The sequence below is a fragment of the Trichosurus vulpecula genome, chromosome 6, assembly GCF_011100635.1.
Source record: "Trichosurus vulpecula isolate mTriVul1 chromosome 6, mTriVul1.pri, whole genome shotgun sequence".
NCBI classification, from domain to species: Eukaryota; Metazoa; Chordata; class Mammalia; order Diprotodontia; family Phalangeridae; genus Trichosurus; species Trichosurus vulpecula.
In genome coordinates this window covers 70,281,459-70,305,950 of record NC_050578.1, presented here as the reverse complement: position 1 = coordinate 70,305,950, position 24,492 = coordinate 70,281,459, and the positions used below count along the sequence as shown (strand labels likewise).

Below are 24,492 nucleotides of genomic sequence, written 5' to 3'. Positions count from 1 at the left end.
TCTCCCTCCTCATTTCTGTCTTCTAGCTTCCCTGGCTTCCTTCAAGTCTTAGCTAAAGTTCTATATTTTGTAAGAAGCCTTTCCCAATCCTCCTGAGTCTTAGTGTCTTCCCCCTGAGACTGCCCCAACTTTATTCTGTATACAACTTGTTTGTAGTTCTTTGCATATTGTCTCCCCATTAGACTATGAACTCCATGAGATGAAGGACTGTCTTTCTTATAATCCCAGTACTGTGTGCCTGGCACATAACAGGTGCTTAATAAATGCTAGTTGACTGGTTGACTGACTAGTTGAACTCAGCTCGGACTTTGCTGTATGAGATAATGCTTAGAATATATGAAATTCTAATTTTTGACCTTAATAAATTCATCTTCATTAAATAACTTTTCGTAAGTCCTTTTTGTGGGCTTTCTAAGGAATCCATCTTACTTACTTTCTATCTCTCTAGGTCTACTCATGGATCTTTTCAATTAACCTATGCTTTTACACTGTGCAATTTTTGCAGAGTAGCCAAAGGCCCAGTAAAGAGTGCATCACTTCACTGAAAAGTATCTTTAATGTTCTGTTCCTCCAGTAACACAGATGTGCACACGGTGGCGTCACTTCTACAATTATATCTCCAAGAACTTCCAGAGCCAGTTATTCCCTATGCAAAGTATGAAGATTTTCTGTCCTGTGCCAATCTACTCAGTAAAGAAGAAGAAATGGTAAGTTTAATGGCAATTCTAAATATACATGTGCTTGGGTTCATATCAATGTTTCTGACCTTTCATCTGTAATCTGCCATTTTGATTCTCTTTAAAGTTGTTCTTATACATCTCTATGCTAATTAGCATAATAATCTGTGACACAAGTCCCTTAAACTCTGGGCTCATGTGGATTGGGTCTGATCTTAAGGACCAACCCAAAATATTGGTATCACTTTTTGGCTTGTTATGGTCTCACCTTTAGGGGAGTCAAGATGGTAGAGTAGCAGGAAGAAGTGTAATCCATATTCCCCTACCACATCTTCTCCATAAAGATCTAGAAAAATATACCTGACTGAATCCTGATTGAGAAACCTAAGAAAAAATAACAGTGAGTCATTTTTCCAGCTCAGGTCAGCATAAGAAGACAGAGAAGGGCATTGGGAATAGAGTCAGGCCAAGAGTTCACTGAAAAGAGCCTTCCAAGGACCAAAAAGGTCCAAGTCTGGGAACCAGGGCAAGAAGAGACCCCCAAGGGTTGAACTACAGCCCAGAGAAGGAAAATGTACCATGTGGCAGTTCTGTCTCATACCTAGGTCATAGGCCCAGGGCTGGCTAAGGAGGGGAGCTATGCCTAGGGGTAGTAGAAAGAAGCAATTGTAGCAATTCTTAGCTGTAGATTGAGTGAGAAATAGATTGAGAAGCAAAAAGCAGCTGTGTGGTCTCAGGAAAAGAGGAGAGGATTTTACTTCTTGCCTACAGCCCAGGCTGAAGCCTATAATGAAATAACTGGGAGAAGAATTCCAATCCACAGAGAATCCCAAAGTCCCGTTGCTTTTTAGAAGAAATCTTCTGAAACTCCAGCCAGGGAAAAACTAACTGGCATCTTGCTCAGACCAAAACCTGGGTCAGGAATTTTCATAGCCCAGACCAGAAGAGCAGTGATCAGACTTCTTCCCTGATGCCATCACTTTGGGAACTCCAAAAACTTGCATGTCCCCAGACTGAGTGGTCCATGAGATCCTAGAATAATACAACATTCAATGTCCCAAGAAGGCAGCAGAAGGACCCAAGAGGACCGAAGCTCATCCCAGATATTCACACACGTCCCCTTTAAATTCACAGAGTCTGGCCCAAGGTAAAGTCTCAAGTGAAGAAGTAGGCTGGAAGAATGAGAAAACATAAAAAATAATTCCACCATAAAGAGTTGTTATGGTGACAATAGCACTCAAGACAAACCCAGAAGAAGATCAATGACTCTGAAGCAAAGTCTTGGACACAAGTTCAGCTAGAATTCCTGGAAGACATAATGCAAGAGTAGTTGGTTTTTTTTTTTTTTAAAGCTAAACATTACTTTTAAAACCAAATAAGAGGGAAAAAATGAGGGCTGTGAAAGAAAGGTATAGACAGATAATTAAAAACTTGGAACAAAAAGTATGAAACTGTTAAGGCAATCAGACTTTTCCCAGTTCTTCCCTTTTGGGATGCTAAGACTATCAAGTCTCCCTTTTGTTTGAATGGGTGGGAAACCTTTTTGCTGTCTTTGTCTTGGAATATTTCTTAGCTATTTCTCAGAATTAAGACAATCAGGAGCCATTGACTCGTATATGATGTGATACTGGGAATGGGGAACTCTCACACACCCAGTCTGGGTGAGGTCAGAGCCCTCAGGGCTCTGAACAGGATGTAATTGAGGGGAGCTTGGTGTTTGACTTCTGGGGCACACTCATGGAAGGAGTGTTGAGACTCTGGGCAAGCTGTAACTGCCCCCCAGCTTTGCTAACCCAGATGTTGGTTTGTATTTGGTCTGTTTATATTGTTTCTGTAATTTCTGGTTGTATTTGCCTTGAAGTTCAGGGGGCTGATCTTTTCCCCCTGAACTAAGTGAATGCTATATGTATGTTTGATTAAACTTACACACCCCTACAGCAGCTGCTAGCAAGATTGTTCATACAGAAACCTTTCCCGAGAATATAACTTCCTAAAATAAGAATGAGTCAAATGGAAGCTAATGATTCCATGAGACATTAAGAAATATTAAAACAAAGTCAAAAGACTAAAACAAAAAAAAATAGAAGGAAACGCAATACATCTCATAGTAAAAACTACTGGCCTGGAAAACAGATCAAGGAGGCATAATTTAAGAATCACTAGACTACCTGAGAGCCAGATATTTTAGAACCAGAGAGTAAAGTAAAAACAGAATCCACCAGTCACTTATTGAAAGAAAGCTCCAAATGAAAACTCCCAGGAATATTAAAACAAAAATGCAAACCTCCTAGGTCAAAGAAAAATACTATAAGCAACAAAAAAGAAAGAATTCGAGGAGCAATAAAGGAGCTAGTCAGGATCACACATGATTTAGCAGCCAGCATTATAAAGGAGCAGAGAGGCAGAACTATGATATTCTAGAAGGCAAAAGATCTAGGTTTATAACCAAGAATAACTTACACAGCAAAAGTAAGTATAATCCTGTAGGGGGAAAAATGGATTTTTAATGAAATAAAAGAATCTAAAGCATTTCTGTTGAAAAGACCAGATTGAGTAGGAAATTTTATAAACAAATTATAAGAGTCAAAAGAAGCATGAAAAGGTAATTATAAAGGAACAATTGTAAAGGACTAAGCAAAGATAAACTACTGACAGCCATATATGGAGGTGTGGGGTTGAAAATTGTCCAGTCTGCAAGAAAAACCACTGAGACAGAGCTCTGAGCCAATGGCACGTTATTAAAGAATCCATGGCTCCCTCTGATGCATTGGACTGCAGACCTTCCTCATGATCTGAGATTCCCCCTTCTCCAGGGCCTTAGTTTTATAGTACTTGATACCCAGACAATACAGATGAAGCAAACTAAAAATACAAAATCTCATTGGATGAAAAACCTTGCCCTTGACCTTCTGAGAGGGTCTACATAAACTACAGAATCCCATTGGGTGATAAATGGTCTAATGAGCAGACCTCGACAGACCTATCTTGACCTTTAGGAGGTCCTGATGAGCACTCATGGTCTGGTAGAAAGGCAGCCCACAGGTTAGCAACCAGGGCCACTCATTGGTCAAATACTCATGGTCATCTCCCCATGTTGGGCAATAGAGGGATGACAGGAGAAAGAGGGGCAAAAAAACAGCAGGGGGACTTTCCATGTAATTGAGTCACCTCTACCATGCTGGGCTTGGTCACCATAACAAGGAAAAACAAGGGTGGAGGGCCTCTACTTAGCTTTCTATGATTAAGCAAGTGAACTTATAGTCTACAATTCACAGTTTTGGGGCCTAATATGCAGAATTTATAATCACTACCCCTATGGAATCATATCAAACTGATTAATAATGATTAGAATAAAGTAGAGGTCCAATAAAGTAAGGGTCCAATTAAATCATCTATTGCAGGGGAGATGATCCATATATTCCCACACAACTCTATTATAATCAGGGGTCATAGAAGGAATTTAATTAGACAAAGGGCCTAGAAGTGATTCTATTATGTTTTGACAATCTTAGAAGAAGAATGGAAAGGGAGGGGGAAAAGGAATACATTGGGAGTGAGAGAAAGCAGAGGAAAAATGGAGGGAATTATCACATATTTGGTGTGTGCAGGAAGTCTATACAACCTGAAAGAGGGGATGGGGAGAGAAAGTGACACCTGAACCTCATTTTCATCTTAACTGGCCAAAGGAGGGGCAAATATACCTACATGCAACTGCATATAGAAATAAGTTTCACTCAAAAGGTGTTAAGGGAAAAGCAAGAATATGAGGGAAGGTAGATTAAGAAAGGGATTAGTCAGAAGCAAAACAAACTCTTAAAGAAGGGGCAGGAAAAAAAGAGGAGGAAAAATTATAAGAGAATAGGATGGAAGGAAATAATTAGTAATCATAACCATGAATGTGAATGGAGCTGATACATAAAATAGAAAAGAGTGTGGCACAGTGGATAGAGTACTGGTCTGGGAATCAAGAATACTCATCTTCCTGAGATCACATGTGACCCCAGACACTTACTAGTTGTGTGACCCTGGGCAAGTCACTTAACCCTGTTTGTCTTGGTTTCCTCAACTGTAAAGTGAGCTGGAGAAGGAAATGGCAAACTGCTCCAGTATCTTTGCCAAGAAAACCCCAAATGGGGTCACAAAGATTCAGACGTGACTGAAATGACTAAACAACAACAGCAAGGACAAAATGGGTTAGAAACCAGAATCCAACGTGCTTGAAACAGAAAGATCTTCACAGTTAAAACAGGGGTTTGAAATGCCATCTATTATACTTATGTAAAAGACAGAAGTGGAAATCATAATCTCAAACAAAGAACAACAAAGATAGTCTTAATTAGATATAAATAAGGAAACTGTGCTTTGCTGAGAGGTGCCAGAGTAGTGAATAAATATCAATAGCAAATACATATGTAGCAAATGGCATAACCTCTACATTCTTAAAGGAAAAGTGAAGTGAGTTATAGAGAGAAATAAACAGTAAAACTGTAAGTGGAGGACCTCAATTTAGCCCTTTCAGACTAGATAATCTCACCAAAAAACAAAATGAAGGACCTGAGTAGAATTAGAAATGATAGACCTCCGGAAAACATTGAATAGAAGTAGAAAGGAATATACCCATTCTCATCTGTGCATAGAATCTTCACAAAAATTGATCACATATTGGCGGAGGAAGATCCTAAGAAAAACAAATGTTAAACGTATATCTTATAGATAGATGTAATAAAATTATATACAACAAAATGACTTTGAAGCAAAGACTAAAAATTAATTAGAAAATAAATAACTTAATCCTGAAGAATAGGTAGATCAAATAACAAATCATAGAAACAAATATTGACATTTCATTAAAATGACAGTAATGAGACAAGACAGTAAAATTTTAGCAGACAGCCACAGCAGTACAGAAGGGAAATTTTATATCTCTACATATATAGAGAAATTCAATATCTCTATTTGTCTTCAACAATTAACAAAGAGAAAAAGTGGATCAATAAATTGGGTATGCAACTAAAAAAACTAGAAAATCAAAAAATCAAAATCCTCTAGTTTAACGCCAAAATAGCAATTCTGAAAACCAAAAGAAAAATTAATAAAATTCAAAACAAAAAACAAAATTGAATTAAAAAACATAGAATTTTTTGCAAAAACAAAAAAAAACTCAATAAAATAGAGACACTATTAGCTAACAATTCAAAAATAGGAAAAGTAAACCGGTATCAGAAATTAAAATTGAAAATTCACAACCAATGAAGAAGAAATAAAAGAAATTTTTACAAGTTCTTTTGCACAACTATATGCCAATGAAACTGTCAATCTAAATGAAATGGATGAATATTTATAAAATATAAATTGCCCAGATTAATGGAATAAAAAATAGGGGATTTAAGTATCCCTATCTTTAAGAAAGAAATGAAATAATCCATAAATAAAATCCCAAAGGAAAATAAATCCAGGACAAGATGGATTTACAAGCAAATTCTCTTAAACGTTTAAAGAACAATTGATTCAAATAGTACATAAACTGGAAAAAAAAGAGTCGTACCAAATTCCCTACCTAACACAAATATGGTCTTAGTATCTAAACCAAGGACAGTTATGTGTGGGATGAAAGACCCTCACCAATTAAATCAATGAATTTTTAATAAGGAACCATCTCAGGGTGGGAACAGAAATAAAATTTTATTCTATTCTCATAAGAATAGGACATCCTCTGCCAGAACAGACCTAGCAAGGGATGCCCCAGCACAAGGAACAAAGCACCAATATTATACCTAATGCAAGAGAATTCCCTCCCACTGCTGACCCTTCTCACCATTGGCTGGAAGGTGGGCTTACAATCTGAGCATGAAAGACTGGAGAAAGAACCAGGAAATCAAGGCACAGACATTCCAATTCCCATTCCCCTAGCGAATGAGGTGACAACTGAGGTGACATCTATAAATCTAAAGAAGGAGAATAAGATAAGGGTAGGGGGAGATGCTTTCCATTCTTCTACAGTACTTTTGCAGTAAAGGAAAGCAGGTCGCAGTGACCCTATTCTTACTTAGCAAATCTTTAAACCAGAACCAGAAGTAAGAACAAAAAGGTTCAGGGTAAAAAAAAAGAAAAAAGAAACTTTCCCAGAGGCTGAGCAATCAGGCTCTCATGGCCTCAGAATTTTTCCACTTCCCTATTTCCCTATTCTTGATTTTTAAACATTTCTAAGTGTAGATATGAATAGATATAGATATATAGATATATATTTATACATACATTCCCTGTGAAGTCTTTGTTTTATTTTCTTACTACCTCACACCATTAAAACAGAAAAACAAAATTACAAAGATCATACAGTAGGAATAGGATAGATTCAGATGAGAGGAATTCAGGGAAAATTAAATGAGTTACAGGGAGATATTATAATGTATGATCTTTGTGATGCGCTGCTATAGTTTGTTTGCTAATATTTCATTTACAATTTTTGCATTGATCTTCAATAGAGATATTGGTCTGGGAAAGTTTCTTTTTGTTTTTCTAAAGGCCAGGTGTTTTGGGATAACTAGAGAGAAGATATGGAGGTAGTCTGCCCTGGGGGGCAAATTCATTATCTTTGATGGACTTTTCATATGTAAATGAACTACTCAAAACCTCAGATCCCCTAAGTCTAAAAAGGGCACTCTCATACACATGCCAGAGAAAAAGCCACCAGAACCACACTGGCATGAAGTGTCTCCATGGACTCTCTATAGCTCCCTCTTTCAAAAAAAAAAAAAAAACAATACAAACAGAAAAACCCCAAACCTGTTCTGTAGCAGCAACAGAATGATCTAGCCTAACATAGGCTTATCTCTGATTGTACATAGGTGACTTCAGAGAGGAAGATTGATTGTCAACCTTCCTGAAGTTATTGCTCACAGGCCATGTTTGTTAGTCAAATAATTCAGGTTCTATAAGGTGGTAACATGTAATCTACTCATTACCTCAGAGCATGTTTTCTCCTCCACATTGAGTCTATTTAGTCTGTCTTTATTCCTTCTGAACTTGTCTGAAGCCAGTATTTAATCTACAATAACGTCTATAATGATACCCATTTTTCTTCAAAATGGATCCTTCAGAGGGCAGAGCCAAGATGGCGGCTGGAAAGCACAGACTTGCCTAAAGCTCTGCCCCAGGACGCTCCAAGCACTTATAAAAATGACTCTGAACAAATTCTAGAACTACAGAACCCACAAAATAGCAGAGGGAAGCAGGGCTCCAGCCCAGGACAGCCTGGATGGTCACTGGGTAAGGTGTATCACACCGTGATGGGAGCGGAGCAGAACCCAGCGTGGGCTGGGCCCAGACCAACCAGACCAGGAGCCAGGTGGAACAGTCCATACCACCCTGAATTAGTGAGCTGTGGCAGTGACCAGACTTCTCAACCCACAAACACCAAAGACAACAGAGAAGGTTAGTGGGAAAAACTGCAGGGACAGAGTGAAAGGAGTTTGTGATTCAGCCACCACCCTGGGTGTGGCAGAGGTAGTGCAGCTCTGAGGCAAGCTTACAGAGCTACAGCTCCAGTTGCTTCTGGCCCCAGGCCCACCTGGTGGGAGGAATTAAGTGGCTGATCAGAGAAGGAGTGCAGAGCCTGCTTAGATCTGAGTTGCAGTCTGGGTTGGAGGTTCTTGTGGGAGGAGGAGCGTGGCTGTGGCAGAGCTTCTGTGTAGAAATAGCTTTGAAAACAACAGTGCAGCCCCTCAAGCTTGGGACAAAATACTCTCTACTCTACAAGCAGTCATATCCCAACAAAAAGCTCAAGGGTCAAGTAGTTGGCTGGGAACATGAACAGGCAGCAAAAACGGTCCCAGATTCAGACTCAGACTTGGGAATCTTTCTTTGGTGACAAAGAAGACCAAAACATACAGCCATAAGAAGTCAACAAAGTCAAAGAGCCTACCTCAAAAGCCTCCAAGAAAAACATGAACTGGTCTCAGGCCATGGAAGAGCTCAAAAAGGATTTGGAAAAGCAAGTTAGAGAAGTAGAGGAAAAATTGGGAAGAGAAATGAGAATGATGCAAGAAAACCATGAAAAACAAGTCAAGGACTTGCTAAAGGAGACCCAAAAATACTGAAGAAAATAACACCTTAAAAAATAGACTAATTCAAATGGCAAAAGATCTCCAAAAAGCCAATGAGGAGAAGAATGCCTTGAAGGGCAGAATTAACCAAAAGGAAAAGGAGGTCCAAAAGACCACTGAAGAAAATACTACCTTAAAAATTAGATTGGAGCAAGTGGAAGCTAGTGACTTGATGAGAAATCAAGATATTATAGAACAGAACCAAAGGAATGTAAAAGTGGAAGACAATGTGAAATATCTCCTTGGAAAAACCACTGACCTGGAAAACAGATCCAGGAGAGATAATTTAAAAATTATTGGACTACCTGAAAGCCATGATCAAAAAAAGAACCTAGATAACATCTTTCAAGAAATTATCAAGGACAACTGCCCTGATATTCTAGAGCCAAAGGGTAAAATAGAAATTGAAAGAATCCACCGATCACCTCCTGACAAAGATACCAAATTGAAAACTCCTAGGAATATTGTTGCCAAATTCCAGAGCTCCCAGATCAAGGAGAAAATACTTCAAGCAGCCAGAAAGAAACAACTCGATTATTGTGGAAACACAATTAGGATAATCCAAGATCTAGCACCTTCTACATTAAGGGATTGAAGGTCTTAGAATATGATATTCTGGAGGTCAGTGGAGCTAGAATTAAAACCAAGAATCACCTACCCAGCAAAACTGAGTATCATGCTCCAAGGCAAAATATGGATTTTCAATAAAATAGAGGACTTTCAAGCTTTCTCAGTGAAAAGACCAGAGCTGAATAGAAAGTTTGACTTTCAAACACAAGAATCAAGAGAAACATGAAAAGGTAAACAAGAAAGAGAAATCATAAGGGACTTACTAAAGTTGAACTGTTTTGTTTACATTCCTACATGGAAAGATGATGTGTGTAATTCATGAGACTTCAGTATTAGGGTAGCTGAAGGGAATATACATATATACATACATATATATACACACACACACACACATATATATATATGTGTATATATATATATATATATATATATATAGAGAGAGAGAGAGAGAGAGAGAGAGGGCACAGGGTGAGTTGAATATGAAGGGGTGATATCTAAAAACATAAAATCAAATTAAGGGATGAGAGAGGAATATATTGAGAGAGGGAGAAAGGGAGAGATAGAATGGGGTAAATTATCTCACATAAAAGTGGCAAGAAAAAGCAGTTCTGTAGGAAGGGAAGAGGGGGCAGGTGAGGGGGAAATCAGTGAATCTTGCTGTCATTGGATTTGACCTGAGGAGAGAATAACATACACCCTCAATTGGGTATCTTACCCCACAGGAAAGAAGGATGAAGGAGATAAAAAAGGGGGGACGATAGAAGGGAGGGCAGATAGGGGTAGGAGGTAATCAAAAGCAAACACTTTCTTTGGGGGGGGGTTGTTATTTTTTTATTTTTTATTTTTAGTTTACAATACTCAGTTCTACAGAATTTTGAGTTCCAGATTTTCTTTTACCCCCTCCCATCTCCCTACCCCAGACATCATGGTATCTGATATATCGTCTACATGTAACTTTGCATTGAACTTATTTACACAATAGGAGTTGTAAAGTTGTAAAGAAGAATTATGACCAATGGAATGAATCACAAGAAAGAAGTAACAGAACAAAAAAAACCCCCCCGAAACAACAAAAAAAAAAAAGAGAGAAAAAAAACAAAGGGAAAAAAAAAGGCAAGCATAAAGTGTGCCTCAATCTGCATTCAGACTCCATAGTTCTTTCTCTGGATGTAGATAGCATTCTCCATTGTGCGTGCTTTGGAGTTGTCTTTGCACCTTGTGTTGCTGAGAAGAGCAAAGTCTATCAGGGTTAGTCATCACAGAATCCATATATCTGTGGTTGTGTATAATGTTCTCCTGGTTCTGCTCCGCTTGCTCAGCATTATACCGTGTAGGTTTTTCCAGGTTATTATGAAGTCTGTGTCATCCCCATTTCTTATAGCACAATAGTATTCCATTACCTTCCTATACCACAGCTTGTTCAGCCATTCCCCAATTGATGGGCATCTGCTTGATTTCCAATTCTTTGCTACTCCAAAAAGAGCCGCCATAAATATTTTTGTACATATGGGTCCTTTTTCCACTTGTGTGATCTCTTTGGGATACAACACTCGAAGTGGTATTGCTGGGTCAAAGGGTAAAAAGCAAACACTTTCGAAAAGGAACAGGGTCAAGGGAGAAAATTGAATAAAGGGGGATAGGATAGGAAGGAGCAAAATATAGTTAGTCTTTCACAACATGGGTATTGTGGAAGGGTTTTGCATAATGATACACATGTGGCCTATGTTGAATTGCCTGCCTTCTTAGGGAGGGGGTGGGGGAAGAGGGGAGAGAATGTGGAACTCAAAGTTTTAAAAGCAGATGTTCAAAAAAAAGTTTTTGCATGCAACTAGGAAATAAGATACACAGGCAGTGGGGTGTAGAAATTTATCTTGCCCTACAAGAAAGGAAGGGAAAAGGGGATGGGAGGGGAGTGGGGTGACAGAAGGGAGGGCTGACTGGGGAACAGGGCAACCAGAATATACACCATCTTGGAGTGGGGGGGGAGGGTAGAAATGGGGAGAAAATTTGTAATTCAAACTCTTGTGAAAATCAATGCTGAAAACTAAAAATATTAAATAAGTAAATAATAATTAAAAAATGTTAAGGCACAAATAAAACAAAACAAAACGGATCCTTCAGGAAATGGAATAAAAAGAGAGTACACTTATTCCCCATGAACTTTAATATAAGTATATATAATATAGGTTTTTTCTGATTTTTCTCCTTTTTCTTTCTTACACAGGGGATTAAGGAACTAGAGAAGCAGGTGAAAAAATTGCCAGTGGCTAATTATAATCTCCTCATGTACATATGCAGGTAAAAACTTTTTTAAAAAAGATTATAAACATTAGCCTGGTCACTAATTTACTTTGTCAGCCCTGTTATTTATATACTGAGTGAACTTGAGTAAGTCACTTGGCTTTTCAGAATTTTCAGTTGTCTTATCTGAAAAATAAGGAGATTGGATTAGATGTTTCCTAAAGTCCCTTCCAGCTTCCGTATTTCTTTTATTCCCTCTTCCTGGGCTTATACTAGAATGATAAGGAGCTGGTTAAATTCAGCCATACTGTGAATCATCAAACTCACCTTAAAATTCTATTGGGGTTCAATCCCTTACCCCCAAGGGAAGTGAAAAACACTTCCCTGGAGTATTTTCTTAAATAATACCTTCCCATCACATTTTAAAAACCACAATTTAGTGTTTTATTTCTTTTTTAGAAAACCTATTTTTTAAATTGATTTTTCAGAGGCATATCACTTGCGTTTTAAAAAAAAAGGCAATTGCATTGCAGACTAAAATACATGAAGAGGAGCTGAGGATATGGCTTGATGATCAGATTGGGAGAATAGGATTTAGCAAGGATATCCATAATCATAATATTTCATCAGCAGTGGCAGTAAATCGGTAGATTGTATCTTAAATTTAGGAGTAGGGATTTCCATAAATAATATTCCCAAGATCTTCATATTTGTTGCATAAGTATATCTTAACTACACGTCTTTTATTAATAAAATATCAGATTAATGGAAACATCTACATAGTATGTAATTAATGCTATGACTCTTATGAGTAAGTAAAAGCAAAAGTTCTTTGTTTTTCCAGCAAAAGAATCTTGTTTTACCCTTTTTTTAAATTCTTGTTAAGTAGATTTAATTGTTGTTGCTGAGTCTTTTCAGTCATGCCCAACTCTTTGAGACCCATTTGGGGTTTTCTTGGCAAACATAACTGGAGTGTTTTGCCATTTCTTTCTTCAGCTCATTTTACAGATAAAAAACTGAGGCAAACAGGGTTAAGTGACTTGCCCATAGCCACACAGCTAGTCATTTGATTTGAACTCAGAAAGATGAATCTTTCTGATTGCCAGCCTTGTGGTCTATCCACTGCACCACCTAGCTGCCCATAAACAGATTTAAGCTGACGTTTAACCTCTGCTTTTGGAGAAAGAATGACTACTTTCAACTCTAGTCTGGCATTAGATTTGCTGTATACATTAGGCTTCCCTAAACAGTAGCAAATACATGAAAATGGACACATTTTCTAAAAACCAAAATGTGGATACATCATGTCTATTTTATCTAACATCAGCTCAGTGCCCCTTCTTCACACATCACCAAGGGCAAAATAACTGGTTAGAGCTTTTGCATAACTAAAGACAAGTTGGAAATCAAGGGAGGAAGAGAGTACATGAAAGATATAAAGAGGAAAAAAAAAACCCCAAGCATCTGCAACCAAAAAGATAAATGGCAAAGGTTTTACCTCTGGCTACTTCACATGTGGGGAGTTAGAGGAGGGCAGGGTTGTTGGCTTGTTTGTGCTTGTTTTATTATTTTGTTTTGGGCTGGATCTATTATTTTTTCTCTAGAATAGGGTACTCTTAAAGAGGAAAGGCTTTCTGCCATTTCATGCTGGAATTGCCCTGTAGCTTCCAGTCTCCAAGAGTCTTCTGGCATACAGAGAAGTTGTGACTATCCCACAGAGTCAGTATGTGTCAGAGGTGTGGTTTAATGAAACCCCGCTCTTTCTGATTGTGCCAAACTACCAAGCTCAGTTGGCTAGGCAGGTTGGGATGACTTCATCGAGCTAGTCCAGTCATAGTCTGGCACTGTATATTTTAATTCTCCAATAAGTCTGTTAACTCAATCATCATATGGTACTACACTCCATCTAGTGTTTCATCTGTGAATAACCTGGAAATAGAAAAAGGCCTGAGGTAATGGGTATCTGGCTCATGATCCCATGATCTTCCACTGACAACATCAATCCTTCTGTATTCTCCTTCTTTTCTGGCATCAAATAGCTTCTTGAATGAAGTCCAGTCCTACTCAAGTGCTAACAAAACAAGTGTGCACAGCTTGGCTGCTGTCTTTGGCTCCAGTATCCTGCGTCCCAAAGCAGAAGACCCTACGGAGGGTGAGTAAAAGCTAAGTCCCACCTATTTCTAAAGCAAGAAACAGCTTTGGACAAACATTTTCTCAACATTCTGGATAAATTTTTTCCTGTATAACTTTCATTTGTGAAGGAATCAAAAGTTATTCCCCTTATTGCTACATGGAAAAAAAATGTTCTTAGGGAGTTAGGCATTTAAGAAATTTGGTATACCACATTTTAAAGAGAACTACAATCTCATAGTTCAAAAGGATATCAGAGGATGTCTTAATTGAATAATAATAATAATAATAGCTAGCATTTATATAGTGCTTTAAGGTTTGCAAAGTGTTTTACAAATATCTCATTTGATTCTTACACTACCCCTGGGTAGTTATTCCCATTTTACAGATGAGGAAACTAAGGCAGACAGCAGTGAAGTGAGTTGCCCAAAGTCACCCAGGTAGTAAATGTCTAAGGCTGGTTTTAAAATCAGGTTTTCCTGATCCCAAGTCCAGCTCCCTATCCACTCCAACACCTGGCTGCCTAAAAAAAGCCCCTTCTACAAAATCGTCAACACGTCGCCATCCAGCCTCATCTTGATGACTTCAAATGATGATAGATTGCTGTCTCCCAAAGTAGCCCATTCTATTTTGGAAATCTCTAATTGTTAGGAAGCTTCCCCTCTTGCTGTGATCTCATATTGTGATCTTTCCGCAAATTGAATCTCTCACACTTCTGTTCCTTATTTTTAGTTCTGCCCTTTGGAGCCAATCAGAATAAGTCTGGTTCCTCTTTTCATCTTGCCCTTCAAATTGTACAAGACAGCTGTTATGCCTCTTGGTAGGCCTTCAGAGGAATGATTGATTAGACCTCATTGTATTCCAATCAGTATTAATCAGTTCAGTGTAATTCCATAGAGGTGAAGATTGTTAGCAATTATTAATGATCTACTCGTCTAGTAAAATACATTTATTCAGTCTAATTAAATAATATTAGCATAAAATTGTATATATTAACACATATTTTACATATATGTATGGATTATTAGTGAAATAGAGTATTTCTTATAATAGGTCTCAAACTTAAATTACAAGCTATAAGTTCACTGTTCATTGTTTACTAACCTATTAGAAAATTGACTTGCTTAACCACAAGAATGCTGACTAGAGAATCTTCACCCTTTTGGGTGTTGAGTGAGTGACCAAACCCTGTGTGGGTGGGATGTCTTGACATGATACGGAAAGTCCCCCAACTTATTTTTGTATCTCTGTACCACACTTCTTGGCCAACATGAGGAGAGGCCATCTTATGACCACTTAGTCAGTGGAGATGACCCTTGCCTTGCCCATCCTGTGACCACCCATGCTGATGTATCATTTCTGGCCCTCCCAGTAAGACTCTGTGTTTTACTTTGCCTCTTCTGTTTGTCTGGGTTTCAAGCCCCAAGAAAGGCCCTGGAGACAGGGGCCATCTCTGATCATGAGGGAAGATCAGAGGTCCAATTCATTGAAGGAGGTTGATCCCTTTAAATGGTTGTTGGCTCAGAGCTCTGCCTCAATAGTTTTTCTTTGCAGATTAGACAATTCTGGACCCCACAGCCTTCTCTTATTCAGATTAGACATTCCCAGTTTCTTCAACTGATTCTCATGTGGCATGGTCTCCACTCTTCCCACCAACTTCTTTACCTTCCTCTCATGTGATCTGGCTTGTCGTTGTTCTTTTTATAATGTGATAACCTGAACACAGTATTCCAGATATGACCTAATTAGGATGGAATAAACCAATTGATTATTCAACAAACATTTAATAAGTGCTTACTATTTTCAAAAGATAATACTAGGTGCTGGGCATACAAATGCTAAATGTAGCATTTTAGCTGACCCTAACCTCAAAGATCTTACAACACATGAAAGGCAAGAATGTCCAGGAAAGGGAGTTTCTGTCTCGATAGTACCAAAGGAAAAAAAAATCAGTACAATTATGTACTCTTATTTAGGCTCAAGTCTTCTAGAAAACATATTAAATTTAATATTAATATATATCCAAGCCATTTCTAGCTTAGAGAGAGAGAGAGAGAGAGACATGCAAATTGGCATAGTCCCCCATGCCCTCTAACATGACACTCTGCCCCTAGAAAATTTTAGGTAACATCTATAGAAATCTTGAACAAGGAAAATATTGTGTGTCAAAATACATTTTGTTGTTAATATTTCTCAGCTACTCAGTTCCTTCCTGGAAGGACTGAAAAAAGTACCTTCTTGTGATCCATATTTTAACTTTGAATGCAAAAGAGGACACTTTTTTAGGTGGGGTCAGGAGTCAACCACTTCAAGTGGATAGGGAAGCAATGATATTGTCTAGAGTTCTAGATAAATTTTTGGGCTATCATCCTTACTTCATTTCAAAGGAAGGCCTTAGCTTTTGTTCTTCCCACTTTCCTAAGTGGAAAAGTATAGAAAGTGTTTTAGATTAGGGAAATAGTATTTCCTAATATTTTTGTAGAAACTAAAAGGAGGTTGTATGTCTGTGTGTGTGTGCACATGCACGCACATGCACGTGTGTGTGCCTGCGTGTGTGTGTGTGTTTGTGTGCATTTCCACTATAGTTAACAAGGATTTTGAATGGAGCCACAATGCAATAGACTATCATGTTCCATCTTTCTTTTTTTAACTTTTAAAAAAATTCTGAACTTAAACACCAAATACAACAAATATTTCCATACACATTGTAGAATATGAAGAGAGGATTACACATAAAATTTGGAATCTCTATTAATCAATTAATCAATAAGCATTTACTAAGCACCTAGTATGTGCTATGCTAAGTACTGGGGCTACAAAGAAGGGCAAAAAAACTAAAATAAAAAAAATCTCTGCTCTTAAAGAGCTCACAGTTTAATAGGGAAGAAAATGTGAAAACAATGATGTATAGATAAAATATAGAAAAGATAAATTGGAAATAATCTGCAGAGAGAAGGAACTAACATTAAGTGGAATCAGAAGAAGCCTGTCATAAAAGATGGGGTTTTAGCTAGGGTTTTCTGAAGGAAACCAGGCAAGCCAAGAGATGGAAGTGAGGAGAGAAAATTTCCTGGCTGGGGGACAGCCAGTGAAAATACCTGGAGTTGGGAGATGGAGTGTCTTGTGAGAGGACTAGCAAAGAGGCCAGAGTCATGGGATCACATAGTACATGGAGGAAAGCAAGCTATAAGAAGACTAGAAAGAAAGGAGGGAGGAGCCTAATGGTGGAAGGCTTCGGATTTCAAGGAGAAGATTTTATATTTGATGCTGGAAGTGATAGGGAGCTCCGGGAGTTTGATATTACCAAGGTAAAACTGATAAGATTTGGAGATAGTTTGGATATGAGGTGGGAGGGAGCAGAGGGTTGAGGTCACCATCATGTTCATGGTGTATGCACTGGAGAATATTTAACAGTGAGCCCTCTGATGTTCCTTGTTAGACATGGCAGCATGACTTGGGTGTTGGAGCTACCTTCTATAAATGCTCACCTAAATTCTGTATCTTGGAGATATTCAGCATGTAGACTTTTAGTCTGGCTCTTCTTGGTCAAACTTTGAAGCTGCTAACTGGATGTTTTGCTGGCAAGGCCCAGCCTTGGCCTTCTCCTTCTCCTTCTAAAACATTTTATTTTATTTTTTAAATTAATCAATCTTTATTTGTTTGTTTGTTTGTTTGTTTGTTTGTTTGTTTATTTATTTATTTATTTTGCCTGCAATGTCCTGGTCTAGGGTACCCTCAACCTATGAGGCAGAACCCAATCTAAATCTCAATATTCTGGCATGGTTTCTGTGCCTTGTCTAGAAGAAAAGTTCTCTGGAGCTCTCTGGCTTGGCTCCCTCCTGTCCTTTATTTCACGGATGACCCGATTTTGGCTGTCTCTAAAGATTCCTTTAGGCAGAGACTTTTATTTATTGCTAATTGTGACCTCCTGAGTTAACCCAGCACAGGCTGAGATGGCCTGGGCTTTCCCCTGAAGCCTGCCCAACTTAACTCTGAGTTTGAGTGCCTTTAGTTAGGGGCTGGTCCCTGAACCTGCCTAAAGTTGACTGGCCAAGGCCTTAAGTTTGTCCATGGTGGCCCAGTTCAAGCCCTTAAATCTACTTGAAATGGCCTAGACAACACCCTCAAAATTGGCCTATATGGCACAGATCAAGCCACCAAACTGATATGAAATGGTACCTCCCCAGTCTCTAAATTTGTCTGAAATAACCCAGGCCAGCTGATAAACTCTCCATCAGTTCATATAACTCATCATTTTTTTTATAATGTGTAAATATCCCATTGTATTCATGTACTATAGTTCTATTCATTTGAGACCTTTTTTTGTATATTTGACATTATTTAAAGTATGTGGGAATGTCTCAAATGTTCTATGTATAAGATGGTATAAGATACCAATAAAAATCTATTTTTAAAATGAAGTCTATAAAGTGAATTCCTGTACAGAAGCAAAAATCTATGTTTAGTCTATTTGTTTTCCTTGTTCCCTAATGTGACAACTTTATTAAGATGGAAATAGCCTTTCTTTCAAAAATATCAGGACTCTTTATTCAAAAGAAACCTGATTTTCCATTGTATCCCTCCCCGATCCCTTTCCTCAGAAGTCTTCCCTTATAACAAATATTTTTTTAAAGGAAAAAGAGAAGAAAAAGAGAAAGAAGGGAAGGAAAAAAAATTAGAAAAAACTAATCAGCATATGGGAAAAAAAAACCTGAACCCTGACTTTATAATTAGTGTTCTACACATGTGGATGAGTGGGGAGTGGTGGTAAATATTTTCTCTTGTCTCTTCTTTATATACATATATGTGTGTGTATATGTATTATATATACATATAATATATATATATATATTTTTTTTAAAGCCATGCTTTTTCTAATTTGGCAACATTCATTTGCAAGAGTTTTTTAGTTGTTCTTTCCAGTTACATTGTTCTTGTCCTTTTCTATATCATTCCCTGGCTCTATTTATTTCACCTGGCATCAGTGGATTAAATTTTTCCATGCTTCTCTCTACTTCCTACAGCACAATAATATTCCATTACACTCACACACTCCCATTTGTTTACCCATTCCCCAATCAATGGACATCTGTTTTGTTTTAGTCTTGCAATGTTGAGATGGTGGCTCCCATTCAAATATCAAAGTGAACCTGGCTCCCAAATCTGTCTGGATTACTGTTTTCTCCTTTTCTTTAACAGCTAAGTTCCTGGGCTTCATAATTTTAACAGTGAGTGAATGACACTCAGCATAGGAAAGGTTAATTAGTCATTCTAAACTACTTCATTCATAGGAGCTCCTTTGGCATTTTCTTCCAGGCACTGCTGTAGTCCAACAGTTGACGGCTGTGATGATTGTCAATCACAAGCAACTCTTCCCCAAAGACATAGAGCTTCAGACCAAGCAGCCAGAGGTCATATGCAACAATAACAATAAAATTCAGAAGAAATCAAAGACTGACCAGCTACAGAATAAAGAGAACGATAATACCAAGGACACAGCAAGCATAAGGTGCTCTTGGGATAAGCTTGAGTCTCCTCAGAGAATTAGCATGGACAGTGGGTCCCACATAGCTCTGCCAATGACCACGGCTGATGGCCCACCAAATAGCATACACAAATTTGATGTCTCCAGGAGTCCTGCTCTCACAGTTAAAAAAAATCCTGCCTTTAATAAAGGCAGTGGCATAGTCACCAATGGCTCCTTTAGCAGCAGCAATGCAGAAAGTAATGAGAAAACTCAGTACATTTCCAGTGGAAGTTTGCAGGCCAGGAGAACGTCTTCTCTAAAGGGGGCAGGTACCAAAATGGGAACATGCAGTGTGCAGAGTGGAGGAGTCCGCATGGGCATTTTGAGCACAGACACTCTTGGAAACACAGCAAACAGCCATGGCATAAACTGGATGACCAATGGCTATGTGACGCTCAGGGATAACAAACAGAAAGACCCAACAGTAGGAGACTTGGACCAAGCTAACAGGCTCTCTACCTATGACAACGTCCAGCAGCAATTCTCTACGGTGAGCTCAGAGGACAAGCAGAGCACGGACAGCACTACCTGGTCTGTCTCCTTGGGTGAAATATCCCTTTCTGATAATTCCACCTCCTGTCCAGACCATGACTTCTGTAGTACAAACCTTGAAGATCCTGTGTTGGAAAGGTCTTCCCTCGAGGAATCCTCATACCCTGGAGATTATGAAAACAAAATCGAGAAGAGGAGTGTGGGAGATCCCAGCAGGGACAACATGGAAACTTTTGTTGGGATTAACACAAGCAACCCTAGTGCCCTGCACAACCTTGTTTCTAGCCTAAAACAGGAGATAAATAAACAGAAAATAGAATATGAAGCCAGGATAAAGAGGTAAGTGGCATCAGATATGTGTAAATGTAAAGCAAGCAAGGATTCCAGGGAGAGGGTTGGAGTGGAAAGTGTAGAGAGGCCAGAAGCTGGCAGGCAGTCGCAGGAAAAAGTGAAAGGGAGAGAAAGGAAGAATAAAGAGAAATTGTGACATGAAATACAATTACGCATTCTTCGAAATTTTATCATATGGCCCAGGCGCTCTCCACCATTTGGTTAATTGTTCTCAGTAGAAATAGTTGGGAACAAACACAAAATTATTTGAGTCAAGTATTCTGGATCCTAATTTCTTAAAGCTTTAATAGTCACTATATATTACATAAAGCAATTGATGTTAAGAACTTTCTAAGAGAAAATTGCTAGACTAAGGAACATAGAGAAAGAATGATCTTCCGTATCAGACTAGGCATTTTCACAGTGGATCTGGGGTAGTGTTTCTGAATTCCTGACAGAGATTAATCATTGGGATTTGGGAACCAAAAGCCAAGTATTTCTGGGATTTCTCAGGAATTCCTGAAATTATTATTTTGCATTTTCATAACATTTTATGTTTTAAATAATGAGTTACCATAAATAGTAAATCATTTTTCTATGGTAGGGTATATTAAAAGTTTAAGGGTTTTTTTTATAAAAAACAAATTTATAAAAATAATTGCATATTAGTATGAACCAATATAGTGTTGGGAACAAACAGACTGAGTTCTGGCAACAGACTGACTTCTTTTGTCTTTCTTAATGTATTTAATATAATATTTCCAACATTCTTCATACTCATTATCATGGATATCTAAAATTGTTTAATAAATAAAAATATTGAATTTGGTATATTGACAAATAAATGTAGCCTGTGGTGAATATTTAAACACTTGGAAATGCTAGGTTATATTTAGATAACTTCGTAATCAGATCTCCTAGCAAGGTTAACAGCACCATACAGAATCACATATCAGAAATGCCAATTTAAAAAACTTATTTTGCATCTAAAACTTGTTCATCTTTTAATACCACTCATATAATTTGTATAAAGTACCCTCTACACATGAACTTATTAATTTGCCATTTGTAACAATGACTCACCAATAGGAGCAGACAGGGCCATGAACACATACTTAAAACACTGCAACTGTTATAAACTAGACTGACTGATTAGATCATGGCCACTTTTCTCCTACGTCTTCCTGTCCTGATTTCCAGAAATGTCAGCCTTTAACTTTGTGTATCAGAGTTTCTTTCTCTTGGTTTTGGCTTAATGTCCATATATTCCTTTGAAACAGGCAGGTCTTTTATTGATTTTTAGCCTTTAGTGACCATACTTTCTCCTTATTTCTCAACTGATTTTTTTTCCTCATGATTCTGAGAAATATATAAATTTCCTAAGAAATGCCAGGAAGGAATTCCCTTATGGAAACACTCATCTGAGTAGTTAATTAGTGCTTTAACTGGGAAAATAGAATTGGAAGAAAAAAAAATTGGCCACAGGTTCCCGAAAAATTGGGCCTGGGCTAAGAAGACTGAGGATTATTGCAATGCATCGTGTTAATTTTGGTTATAGTAATAATAGCACTTTACAGTTTACAAAGTTTAATAATATATTATTTGAGCCTCATAACAACCCTGTGAGGTAGGCACTTCAGTTATTATTATCACCATTTTATAGGAAAGAAAACTGTGGCTCAGCGAGTTTGCTCCTTTATATGAACCTCCGAATGTAATGGAAAAAGCAACGAATCAGGGTTTCTCCTGGATCCTGGCTCTAACAAGAAGTAGCTGTGAGAGCATGAAAAAAAAAATTAACCTATCAAAATTCACTTTCCACATTTGCAAAATGGAAGGGAACCCTCATGCCCCATACTTTCTTGTGTTAATTTTTACTTCTCTTACTGGCCTTAGGGATCATGAGACTATGGATGGGGGAAGTAAAGAAATTTTACCTTTTGTTGTCATGAATGATAGATGCCTCCTGTGTACACCAATACAACTTTTTGTTTACAGATGGTAGAGATGACCCGCCAAAATTCCGAATAAGAACACATGCACAGAGAGTCATAAATGGAGAAGATATCCACAGAAATGGAAGGACTAAGTTTAGGACAGTAGTATATTTGGGAATAGTTCTAGAGTTCTTAATTTACAATTGATTTGTTTACTCAACTCAAGAATCCTATATGCTATTGCAGGTAATGGTTAGGCTGGACTTAAGAGGATCACTTCTGTCAGATATTAAAAAGCATTCACTTTTTGATAATATGGAGCTGGGTGATGAACTGACAATGAATTGAAGAGCTCCAGTATCAAATGGCATCTCTATTATTTTTCCTTTAAATTTAGTAAATATATCCTTCTGTTCTACTTAATCATACTTCATCCTTTTCATTTTCTAAGGAAAAAACTTAAATTTCACCTTCCTGAGAAGCCTTAGGATTCAGCCAGATAATTGCAGTATCCACTTCTGACTTACAAGTAGCTGGATGCTTGATGTTGGTCTATCGATAGCAGGGGTGGGATTGGATTAACTGGATTTGTTCTGTGAACTTTGGAATCAGTCAAAGGGGAGTGCTCTTGAGGACCTAGAGGGCCACAAGTGGCCTCGAGGCCACAGGATCCCTAACCCTAATCTAGAGTGTCATCCCATCTTTAAATAAGTGCTCTGCTCCATAGAGATTTAAGAACAATGATAATAATGACAAAGCACCTTGTAAAATATAAAGAAGTAAATATAAAATATAAAGAAATAAAATAATGGTTTTTTTAAAAAGAAAATTAGTTCTGCAGATGAAAAATAGGTCTGTCTGATTTCTTATCTAATAGTGAGAAAGACTAGACAGTCCTAGGCTGTAAGCACTGGAATTCAGATGGCTTGGGTTCACAGTTCTGGAACTGCTGTGTCACCGAAATAAGACACCTTTTTCTTCTGGAAAATGGGGGCAAGGGAAGATTAAGCGTTGATATTATTTGTCCAAGATCCTTGATCTGTCCTCCATTTTTACTGAATACATTCTATGCCTTTTCCCCCCACCCTTGCAGTTTGGAGCAGCGAAACTTGACCTTGGAAATGGAAATGATGACCCTCCACGAAGAACTGGATCAAGAGAGGAAAAAGTTTACAATGGTGGAAATCAAAATGAGAAATGCCGAGAGAGCAAAAGAAGATGCCGAGAAAAGAAATGATCTATTACAGAAAGAAATGGAGCAGTTTTTTTCTACATTTGGAGAACTAACAGTGGAGTCCCATAGAACTGAAAGAGATAACACTATATGGATCCAATGAGCTTTGTCTGTTGCTTAGGTTGGCACTCTTGGAAGGAATTCCGATTGGGATAGTACACTGTATTATATTCTGGTAACCTGACTGATAAAAGCACTCAGCACTATAAATTCCAGAAAGAGAAAAAAATATAGTCTATTAAATCATCTGTCTTTTCAAAGTAAACTAATCAAAGTTGGGCTATACTCCTGAATGCTCCAACAAGGCACTGTCAAGTATTACAATCTGAAGTATGTGTATATAGTCATTTTTTTTACAGTCATCTAAAAGTGAAAGTTATATTTAAACTGACAAATCAATTGAATTTTCTACCAAGCTTTCTTCCAATGCACCTCTATTATTTCTCATTGATTTATTTTATGGCTCAGAAGTTTTTGTTACCCATCTTGCTGGGAAATGAAGATAAGAAAATTATGTTGTATATGTTTATATGCCTACAATGTAAGTGATTAAAAGTCAAGTGATAACTTGGGGTTGTGCTGTTTGACCATGAACAAAAAATAGTGTAAATACTTTTATAAAAATATAACCTATATGAAAAACCTTGGGATTCTCTTAATTTTTTAAATTAATTTTTTAAAAAATCAACAAAATTTCCCCTCTCCCTCCCACCTACCCATCCTCTAAGAAAAAGAGAAGGAAAAAAAACTCCCCTTGAAAAGATTTATAGTAAAGCAAAACAAGTTCTCAAATTGACTATACCAAAAAATATATGTCTCAATTTGTATTCTGAATCTTCACCTCTCTGTCAAGTGGTAAGTAGCATGTTTCATCATGAGTCTTCTGGAATTATTGTTAGTTGCATCAGTCAGAGTTCCCAAGCCATTCTAAGTGGTTTGATTTTATATTATAGTTATTGTATAAATTTTTCTCTTGGTTTTGTTAATTTCTTTTTGCATCATCAGTTCATAAAAGTCTTCTCAGGTTTTTCTGAAACTGTCTCCTTCATCATTTCCATAAATTGTCTCCAACTGATGGCAGCCCATCAATTTCTACTTTGCCACCACAAAAAAGCTTCTCCAAACATGTTTATACATATGAATCTTTTTCCTCTTTCTTTGAGCTCTTTGGAGTACAGTCCTGGTAATGGTATTAGCTGTCCCAAAGAGTATGCACAGTTTAATGATGTTTTGGGGCATGGTTCCCAAATGC

General features: G+C 37.7%; 1 protein-coding gene across 1 annotated transcript in view; it reads left to right on the top strand.

The window, feature by feature from the left end:
* The window catches only part of ARHGAP24 (Rho GTPase activating protein 24), a 109,994-nt gene extending 86,187 nt beyond the window's left edge, over nucleotides 1-23,807 (top strand). The window contains exons 6-10 of the mRNA XM_036762421.1: nucleotides 575-707; nucleotides 11,574-11,647; nucleotides 13,630-13,742; nucleotides 19,037-20,078; nucleotides 23,100-23,807. Of these exons, the coding sequence (XP_036618316.1) occupies nucleotides 575-707; nucleotides 11,574-11,647; nucleotides 13,630-13,742; nucleotides 19,037-20,078; nucleotides 23,100-23,343 (1,606 nt within the window). The 3' untranslated portion in view covers nucleotides 23,344-23,807. The remainder of the gene's footprint in view (nucleotides 1-574; nucleotides 708-11,573; nucleotides 11,648-13,629; nucleotides 13,743-19,036; nucleotides 20,079-23,099) is intronic.
* Nucleotides 23,808-24,492: the final 685 nt, after the last annotated feature.